The 10,321-nt window shown below is 45.5% G+C and overlaps 2 protein-coding genes across 2 annotated transcripts in view; one reads left to right on the forward strand and one right to left on the reverse strand.

Annotated features, from left to right (window-relative positions):
- MRPL18 (mitochondrial ribosomal protein L18) overlaps positions 1–2,611 on the reverse strand; it is a 6,639-nt gene extending 4,028 nt beyond the window's left edge. Inside the window, exons 1-2 of the mRNA XM_007457589.1 lie at positions 2,560–2,611; positions 1,846–2,032 (exon numbers count right to left, since the gene is read on the reverse strand). Of these exons, the coding sequence (XP_007457651.1) occupies positions 1,846–2,032; positions 2,560–2,611 (239 nt within the window). The remainder of the gene's footprint in view (positions 1–1,845; positions 2,033–2,559) is intronic.
- Positions 2,612–3,582: 971 nt separating this feature from the next.
- Positions 3,583–8,159, forward strand: LOC103077197 (T-complex protein 1 subunit alpha-like; the record flags this gene model as incomplete). The annotated part of the gene is made up of 7 exons (XM_007457590.1): positions 3,583–3,766; positions 4,908–4,993; positions 5,204–5,332; positions 6,549–6,646; positions 7,037–7,147; positions 7,455–7,636; positions 8,033–8,159. Coding segments are annotated over exons 1-7 (797 nt in total), but the record flags the coding sequence as incomplete, so codon positions are not given.
- Between the last annotated feature and the right edge of the window lie 2,162 nt (positions 8,160–10,321).

A 10,321-nucleotide genomic window follows, 5' to 3' on the forward strand; every position in this document is an offset into this window, starting at 1 on the left:
ACACCCTCTTTCTGTAAGGGATCAGATAGTAAATATTTTATGGTTTGCAGGCCATACTGTAAGCAGAGAGGGTAGTGGGTCCCTGGAAAAAGAGAACTAGGCATGTCTTTCTTCACATAAGAGAAGCCATTTTGGGCCTAAGCCATTTTGTGATCTAAGCTTCGCCACAAAGCCTGCTCTTGAACAGGTCTCAGTAATTAATGATCTTAAGGGAAGTAAGGGAATGCAGGAACAAAGGAAAAGCAGTCAAGAAACAACAGTCCAGTGGTAAAACAGAGTCCTAGTTCCTCCTCAAGGGAAATATATAACAATCTGATACCGTCTTTAAGTTTCTCCATCCTCAGGTGGAGGATGGAAATGACTATGTTGACCCCTGTGACTTCAATCAACTAACGCTAGGACTCTGTCGACCCTGGCCCCAATTCTATGCTGAATTCTCCTCTGCTCAAGCCCCTTCATGAATATGCTTGTACCCTTGGTTTAAAGCTCCCCCAGTTTTGCTGTTCCGCGTGACCCTGCTTTGGGGAAGATCCCCGGGGTTCTCCTTACTTGCTGCAAGTAATAAATCCTTCCTTCTCCTGATCTTTGGCTTGCTTGTGTCTTCTGGCTTGACATCCACCAAGAGGTGAACCTAGTTTTCAGGTAACAACATGGGTCAACTGCTCAACTCAGCCACAGTAATACCAGAACAGCCAGGTAAGAATGAGTGGTGGCTGGGTGCCCATAAAACTTTCTTTGTGGATAATGAACTTTGAATTTTACACAATTTTCACACTACAAAATATTCTTTGCATTTTTTTAAATCTTTAAAAAAAAATGTAACAATATTTAGCCTGCAAGCCAGCTTTGGCTCAGGAGCCATAGTTTGCTGATCCTTGTCTTAAACCATTAGTGCAACAAAGGGGTAGGACTCATTATCTCCAAGGTCACTTCCAATTTTATACTGATAATACTGTGAATGGAGAGATAGGGAAAAAAGGGGGGAAAGAGATCTCCAATTATTTAAGTAATCCAAATATTAAGTAAAAGTGATAGTTTGGGTATTTCAAAAAAAAATTCAGTATTCAAGATTCAGATTATTTCGAGGATGAACTGCCTGCCCCCTTTCTTTGACCCCCTCCTGTCTCCCTAAGCCTCAATTCCCCTGCTCCTGTAAAATGGGGGAAATTACTGCACCTGCTTCAAAAACTACTTTTAAGGATTAAATGAGAAAATGCATATAAAGCACCTAGCATAGCTCCTGGCAAAGAGAAAGCATTCAGTAACTGGCCATCTTTATATCAAAGAATAGACTCCTAATGTTCTTCCTGTCTCTACCACCGCCCCCTGAAAAATTTTTTCTCCTCAAAGGAACCAGAATGATCTTCCATTCGGGCTCAAATTTTAAATCCCCTCAGAGTTTCCCACTGTAGTGAGAATAGCGTCTAAAGCGCTTACTTGATTTTCAAAGCTAATGATTGTCTCCTACCTACCTCTCGGCCCTCTGAGCTCCAGGTCCGCAGGCCTTTCAGTGCCCCAAACGTGCCAAGCTCATTCCCACCCTAGCTGTTTCCCTTGCTGGGAACGCTCTTCTTGGCAGATAGTTTGGCTTCTTCCTATTTTCTGAGGGCTCTTAGTCAACCAGTTCCCCATTCTAACTTTATGTTCTTTCAGGTTCCTCCATGACACCTACGTATTTATTGTTTGCCGCCCCCATCCACTAACCCCTCCTAGACCCACCGCAAGTCAGCTTCCCGAGAGGAGAGTCGCCAGCAGTTACCTGGCACGTTCCTTAAATGAACTGATGAAAATAATTTGCAGAGCACCATGCATGCTCTGTGGTCAATACCTAGCAGAGTTAATTACCTGTGCCAGAACTCGCGGGAGGGCCACACTGTCCCCCAGCCCCGCTCTTTTCTGGCTACAGCTAAGAGCTCCAGATTCCGGGGGTTCCGGTTGGTGAACTCCGGGGCAACAGCTTCATTTCCTTCCGGGTCCGCTTCAGGCTTCACCGCTGGCTTGGAACTCGTCGACAGCGCTGCCACCCGACACCCTAAGAACGTAAACAACCATACGGATCTTTAAAAAATGACGAAAGGGGGCTTCCCTGGCGGCGCAGTAGTTGAGATTCCGCCTGCCGATGCAGGGGACGCGGGTTCGTGCCCCGGTCCGGGAAGATCCCACATGCCGCGGAGCGGCTGCGCCCGTGAGCCATGGCCGCTGAGCCTGCGCGTCCGGAGCCTGTGCTCCGCAACGGGAGAGACCACAACAGTGAAAGGCCCGCGTACCGCAAAAAAAAAAAAATAAAAAAATGACGAAACGGACAAAACAAAAATATGATCTAACTTGTCTCCATCCTCTCCCCCTCAGTCTTCGCGCCCTGGAAGGGGGACAAAAGGCATGTTCGGTCACGTGGTGTAGTCATCACAGACCCTGGTCCTTAATTTTCTACTAGTGTCATCACGATGCTGTTAGCTCGTTTACTTTCCGATGGTATATGTTGAATGCAAAAGACGACCTGCATGTGCACATTGTGCTGACCCTGGGGAGTAATCTGAGAGACGTGGGAAGATGAATTACCGGGGTTCCTGCAAACCGACAACAGCTCCCAGAACCCCGACCGAAGTGCCATTGCTGAGGGGAATCGTAGCCAAAACCTCGGAAAGACCTCGCCTCCTCTCCTCACTGACGTTCCAGCTGCTCGCCGGCCGCAGCCATATTAACTTAGGGAAAGGCCTTAGGAGAACGTAAGGTCATCGACGCCTCGAACCCGAACAAGCCCCCTGCTGCTGAGTGGCGGACAGGGCAATCCGTCATCTCCGCTCCTCCCATCAGCGCTTACGCTGGGGCGCACGCAGCCGCCGGATTCAACCAACCACCTCGCAGCAAAGCGCTTGGTGGTTGGCTCACGGTCCGTTAAGTCGGGCCGAGCTCAGCGGGGGCGTCCCGCGTGCAACGCACTGACTGCATTGCGTTACCTCAGTTGGGCCCTCGGGTCGCAATGCATAGACCGATCATTGTCGGACACACACGGACGCAGACACACACGCACACGCCATTTGGGCTCTGGGAGGACGGGGCAGTGCGAGATGCAGTTTTCAGAAAGGGTGGTTGTCGTTTTCCCACATGACCCATGAAACTTATACCCGTGAGCCCGGGAACAAAGCCTGCTACTTGTCGCGTGCTCTCCTGGCTAGCTCATACCTTTAAGTAAAACAAAAACACCAATTAAGACTCGCTCAGAACCACGGCTCTATCTTACACGGCCCCACCCCCCCGTTCCGTCACAGAACTCCGCCCTACCGACCACCTTTTCTAGAAGGCACTAGAATGTGCAAATGCGCACGCGCAACTTGTGCGTAGTAGGGAAAACTTCGGCCCGGCGCCCACTTCCTCCAGCGGTCGGAGATACTGACTTCCGCCATCCTACCTTCGCGCCCTTCTCATTCGCTCTCTAATTGAGCGAATGTGCTGGATCCGCCCCCTTCAGGGCCCTCACTTCCTGCGCGTTCACGATTCTCCACCCTCCTCCCCATTTTTCTTTCCCGCCCTGCCCCGCGGCCCGGCCAGGTAGCGGGGAGGAGTGGAATTCCCAGCAGTTCCCGCGGCGTAGCTCGGGCCAGTTCCGCGCAGTTGCTGCTGCTGTGGCCGCTGCCCGGCCCAGGGACAAGACGCTTGCTGCCCGCGGTGTGAGTGAAACTCGACGTGTGCCCTGCCGCGAAGATGGAGGGGCCCTTGTCCGTGTTCGGGGACCGCAGCACTGGGGAGGCGATCCGCTCCCAGAACGGTAAGGGCGGGCGAGGCCTGCGGCGGGCCTGCGACGGTGCGCCACCCTACCCTGCCTCGCTGGGGCCGTGGCTGCCGTGCTCACGCCTTCCCTTCTCTCCCCAGAAAGGACCCCCCGGGTGGCACGGGCGGCGTCTGCGACCCGCGGCGTGTCTCGGCGCCTCGGGGCGGCAGCGCCCTCTTCCCGGAGCGCGGCATTCCCGAGGGCGCAGCGCGGTTTTAACTAGAGCTGCCCGGATGCTGCGGTCGTGAGGCTGGCGAGGCGCGCCCCGACCTGGAGGGCGGGCTCCGCGCACCGACACGTGCCGCCGCGCCTCGAGTCCCAGAGGGCCGGGTGCCCTGCGCCCTTTTGTCTTGATGCTAATCAGGAAGGGTGTCCACCACAATCTCTGGGTCTCCTTTTAGGGCCATTCACCAGGGAGAACTGGCTTTAACGGCTCGTTTTACTGAGGGGCGAATGGCCATCGGCCACTCTTCAAGACGACTTGCCCGTGGTCCTCCTGCAGATTCAGTCCGTACCCCACCTGTCGCTGACCACTTCTTGTAACAAAGCTAGCTGACGAAGTTTTTGTTGAATGTTAAATGATAAACACATTTTATCTAGTAAATTTTAACCGCTTAAGGCATTGTTGAGATGGTTTACACTTCAGAAGTCACGAATGCCAGTCCCTCGTACCGTCATTTGATAGATTCCTATTTTTGTCATGAACAAATTTGAAGTATAGTCAGAACCTTTGGATTTTACCGCTTTTTGATTCACAAAGTCTTGTTAATTTTAATAGAACTTTTTTTTTCTTAAACCTGCCAGAGTCTGAAGGAAAAGGCTGATGCATATCTATTTCTGTTCTTTGTGGAGTGGCAGAATCTGAAATGTCGAAGGGTAGATTATGTTTTAATTTTATGAGACAATAAAGTGGGTACTCTCTACAACACTTGGCGTCCCCTTGGCGGTTGCATTCAGACTGTATGTTACTAGCCACTCCCCTCCCCATATTAGACTTTTAATAGCTTATTTTCAAATTGGGATGGATTTGTAGATTTGAAAAATACAGAGGCTGTTGCAAGTCAGTTACTTTTTTTAGGCTGAAATGATTGTCTCTTGGAATCCAGGATTTTCTGATTTCTTTTTTTCATTTCTGCAGTCATGGCTGCAGCTTCGATTGCCAATATTGTGAAAAGTTCTCTTGGTCCAGTTGGCTTGGATAAAATGTTAGTGGATGATATTGGTGTAAGTATATCTAAATATTGTGTTAGTCACTTTAAGGGGAAAAAACGGTTCATAAACACCTCGCTTTGTAAATTCTTTGTTTTTATCAGGATGCTAGTGTTGAAAGGTATACCGAAGGTGAATGTATCATAATGGGGTTGTTCTAACTTAGGGGATATTCTGTTTTTGTGGGTGATTATGTCAGTTTTTCCTCCCCCGGAAATTTCTTAGGATGTAACCATTACTAATGATGGTGCGACCATCCTGAAGTTACTGGAGGTGGAACACCCTGCAGCCAGAGTTCTTTGCGAGCTCGCTGACCTGCAAGACAAAGAAGTGGGAGACGGAACTACCTCCGTGGTAGGTAAAGACTGATGGACTAATGGCTAAATACTAGTATTCCTTTTAAAATCAAACTTTCAGAAAGTGAAGCCAGAGGTAAGTCATTTGTTTTGGGGGTAGTGGTTCAGAAACAAAATTTGAAGACTTGTGGTTATACCTAGTTTGTACAATTCAAATAGAAAAGAAACAGGAGATAATTTAATCCTCACTTTAAATGTTTTTGCGAGTTTTACGAATTTTTTCTCAGCTATTATTCATGCATCATGCAGAATTTTTTTTAATGGTTTATTTTTAAAGGAAAAAAAAAGTGTCGTTTTTTCCTCCTCCCTTCACAGCCTGAGGCCCAGGAATTCCTAAAACCTTACCAGTTTTTTAAGAACAACAGGTTTTTATATTTTAAAGGCTGACAAGTGATCTCATGAGTTCAAATGGGAGTTTGAGAAAGTTTGTAAAGGCGGTCAGTAACATGATTTAAACTCCTCGAAGATCACCCAGCACCTTGATGTAGTAGAAACACTATTATTTGGTGAGGAGCAAATAATAATTTGCTGTAAAGAAACAAGCAGTGGTTTGTGGTAGAAAAATGGTTGTTTCTAGATTAAACTTTAAGCCATGTAAGAATGGAAGCTACCTCTTCTAAAATAATGGTCTTTGTTAAGTAACTTGTTTCTGATAACATAGTTTTTAAAATGTAACTATAATTTCCCCCAAAAGATGCAGACAAAATTTTTTCAAAGTTTTTTTTGATTAAAAAATAATTTTTGGTGTCCTTAGAAGGATGATTTTTTAAATAATAAGGTAAAATAGTACAGATCAAGAATTCCCTGGCGGTTCAGTGGTTAGGACTCCGCACTTTCACTGCCGAGGGCCTGGGTTCAGTCCCTGGTTGGGGAACTAATATCCTGCAAGCCGTGCACAGCCAAATAAATAAATAAATAGTACAGATAATCTGAGTGGTCAGGCTCTTCATTTAGCTTATGTTGAGCACTTTATCTTGGAGAGTAATGGATGTGTCTCCTATTGTTGTACTGACTCTTATCTGGCTTTAGTTATTTGCGTATAAGATACCGTGTAGGGGTGTCTTTTTGTCTGGTTTCTAATAAGCAGTTATGCATTTCACCACTGTTACCATTCTGGTTCTTAATATCTGATGCGTGTTAGTGTTGTTTTTACATATGTGTTGCACATAATGAATGTCAGGCTATTATGAGAGTAATGGATGTTTTCTCTGCAGGTTATTATTGCAGCAGAACTTCTAAAAAATGCAGATGAACTAGTCAAACAGAAAATTCATCCCACATCAGTTATTAGTGGCTATCGGCTTGCTTGCAAGTAAGATTGTTTACATTCAGAGAAAATTTTATATACTATTTGATGTAATAGTTGCCAACAGTCTGTTCTTTAAGTGTTTCAATTAATGACTAAATTTTACTTTGAAAAAGGTGTATTTTAGCATTTAAGTAGTTAACATTTGAAGTAGGAAGTTGGGCCAGTATCCTTTTCTTCCCATTTGACTACCACGTTATCTCCTAATAATAGATTTAGTGGCTATGCTAATGGGATAGATTAAAATTGCCGTGATCTGAAGAGGGAGGATTATTTGTGTCCTCCTCCTATATGAAATGGCTAAACAGAAAATTGATGCCTCTGACATCCTGACACAATGATAAAGCAAAAATTTTGAGTAGTGAATTTATGTTTTCTTCCCCACACTTCAAACAGGGAAGCAGTGCGTTACATCAGTGAGAATCTAATTATTAACACTGATGAACTTGGAAAGGATTGCCTGGTCAATGCTGCCAAGACATCGATGTCTTCCAAAATCATTGGAATGTATCCTTGTGATGGTCCAGTAAAGTTTAGGCTTTTTTAAAAGTAAGACGCTGTGTTAGTTTTTGTGCCAGATGATGCTGTATTGAAATTGCCTGTTCCCTTCTTTCCTAGGGGGAAAGGTAATACAAAGTATGTGTAAAAGTAGCATGCAGGTAGTGATAAATAGTGCTCTAACATTTTGGTGGCATATATAATGGTTGTTTCTTTGATGAGATTGCTAAAAGGAAGTGCCTTTGAATTACCCTTGATTTTCATGCGCATCCACTGTCCATCCCGAGTCTCTTGTTCTCCTTAACCGTGGGCTTAGAAGTGGTGATTTCTTTGCTAATATGGTGGTAGATGCTGTACTTGCTGTTAAATACACGGATGTCAGAGGCCAGCCTCGCTATCCAGTCAATTCCATTAATATTCTGAAAGCCCATGGGAGAAGTCAGATGGAGAGTATGCTCATCAATGGCTATGCACTCAACTGTGTGGTGGGATCCCAGGGTAAGGCTTATGGTTTGATTTGGTCATGTAACGAGAATACTAAAGGATAAAGTTAGCTGTTTGTGGACTGTATAACTACATTTTCAGGTGAACTATCTAGGATGTGCATTTACTGTTTTTTAGTGAAGCCCAGAGAAAAGGAAATGGTACATAATGTTGCCAATTCCTCTTTTGTAATTTGATTACATATAACTTAAGAAAAATGCAAATTAAAAGAAAACACGTGTGTTTAATGCCATTTAAGTGTTTCTAAGGTTAAAAGTAATAAAATCTAAATTCGTGTGTTTACATATAACAATTTAAAATCTCTGCAGGTCTCTAAGGATAGGTGTGGTGTATAAAAGGTAACAGCGTTATAGTTACTGTAAAGGTACTTAACGTTATGTTCAATTTTAGGCATGCCCAAGAGAATAGTGAACGCAAAAATTGCTTGCCTTGACTTCAGCCTGCAGAAAACAAAAATGAAGCTTGGTGTACAAGTGGTTATTACAGACCCTGAAAAACTGGACCAGATTAGACAGAGGTATGTTGAGAGTTTCATTTTTTTTGTTTTATTATTTTTTATTTTTTTAACATCTTTATTGCGGTATAATTGCTTTACAATGGTGTGTTAGTATCTGCTTTATAACAAAGTGAATCAGTTACACATATAGAGAGATTCATTTTTGACCTTGGACAGGGGGTGTTTGTAAAGTACCCTTTTTTAGAGCAGGTGACAGTAAACTAAAAAGAATGAGTGGTAGGTCTAGTAGGTAGCAGGGTATGATGATTAGGCAAGTAGTTTTTTTTTTCAAGTGTGAGTGTCTTGGAGGACTTTAAAAGTTAACATTTTTAACCAAAGTTTTAACTGAAGTCAAACTATATTTTACCCAGACTGCCTGGAAAATTAGAAAACATGGTGATGATTTAAGAGAGATTTGGGTGATACATGAAAATAAACATTCTGTGGAATTTTGGTTTTATGAGTATATTGATATTAAGGCTTGAAGATACATCCAGGAATGTATTTCCTCAAGTGGTACAAGAACCAAACAGTATAGTGTTGATTCTGCCAGGTACCAGGTAGTTCATACGGCCATATCTATTGACTGGCATGCTAGGGAGCTAGTCGGGAAGATGTACTCCCTTTTTTTTCCTTCGTTTTTTGGCCAAACCATGCGGCACACGGGATCTTAGTTGCCCAACCAGGGATCGCATCCCCTGCTGTGGAAGCACGAAGTCTTAACTGCTGGACCACCAGGGAAGTCCCAAGATGTACTCTTTTTTTTTTTTGGGTTCGCGGACCTCTCACTGCTGTGGCCTCTCCCGTTGCGGAGCATAGGCTCCGGACGCGCAGGCTCAGCGGCCATGGCTCTCGGGGCCAGCCGCTCCGTGGCACGTGGGATCTTCCTGGACCAGGGCACGAACCCGCGTCCCCTGCATCGGCAGGCGGACTCTCAACCACTGCGCCACCAGGGAAGCCCCCAAGATGTACTCTTTATAGCTCTATCCCTGAAACTCTCAAGGCTCCGGACGCGCAGGCTCAGCGGCCATGGCTCTCGGGGCCAGCCGCTCCGTGGCACGTGGGATCTTCCTGGACCAGGGCACGAACCCGCGTCCCCTGCATCGGCAGGCGGACTCTCAACCACTGCGCCACCAGGGAAGCCCCCAAGATGTACTCTTAAATCTGTCTGCATGTGCGCTCTTTCCATCAGAGGTCAGCCCCTCTAGAATAAGTATTCAGAGCCTGTTGCCTTCTGCTTTTAGAGTCTTGCTTCCTCTATTATTCTTTCTCAACTGCATCTTCAACTGCTAATTCTACTCTTCGTTCCTTTCTGGATTCCACTTGTACCTCTCCTATCCCTAAGTAAAAGCCTCTTGTGCCCCCACCTGTTCCAGTTACTCTCTATCCTTCCTCAGTTCTTTATAGCCAGATGTCACAAGAGTGATTTACACAAAAACCTTCCTGGTCTTTTATTTCTCATACCCTTTTCAACTGTGTTCTCCACTGGAGGACCCCTTGCTCAGGTCACTAGTGATCACGGCTGTGAAATTCATTAGACATGTTCAATTTCCACTTGACTTTTATCAAGCCTTTGACTGCTTGAAAGACTTTTGGAGGATAGAGCGGCTTTGTGATACTACCTCATGTGTACTGCTGTGCCTGGGTGGCCAGCGTCTCTGTGCTGGAGGCTCCCAGATCTATTTCTCTGAGCTTTAATTGATTGAATGCTTCTTAAGCGTCTCAAAGTCATTATGTCTAAAATTGAACTTGTGATGATACCCCCAAATCTGCTGTGTGCCATTTTAGTTAGGGATCCCTCTATTCAGGCAGAAGACTGGGAAATGTCTGTAATTCCTTTTTACTTAATACTCTTTCCGTTTCTAATCTGTCATCAAGACCACTTGGTTTCTATCTATAAATTAAATCTCAAATTCACCTACTTTTCCATTTCCATTTTCTTGCCCAGACTATTGCAGAGGCACCCAAGCTGGTCGTCTTGGTTTCAGTCTTGTTCCCGCCCAGGCGATTCTCCTCACAGCAGCCAAGTGGATCTCGTTGCTTGCAAGGCCAGAACCTTTTGGAGGCTTCCCATCACTCTAGGATAGGTTTCTTTGTTGTTGTTGTTTTTTGCGGTACGTGGGCCTCTCACCGTTGTGGCCTCTCCCGTTGTGGAGCACAGGCTCCAGACGTGCAGGCTCAGC

This window comes from Lipotes vexillifer, unplaced genomic scaffold, assembly GCF_000442215.2.
Source record: "Lipotes vexillifer unplaced genomic scaffold, Lipotes_vexillifer_v1.1 scaffold1055, whole genome shotgun sequence".
Taxonomy (NCBI): domain Eukaryota; kingdom Metazoa; phylum Chordata; class Mammalia; order Artiodactyla; family Lipotidae; genus Lipotes; species Lipotes vexillifer.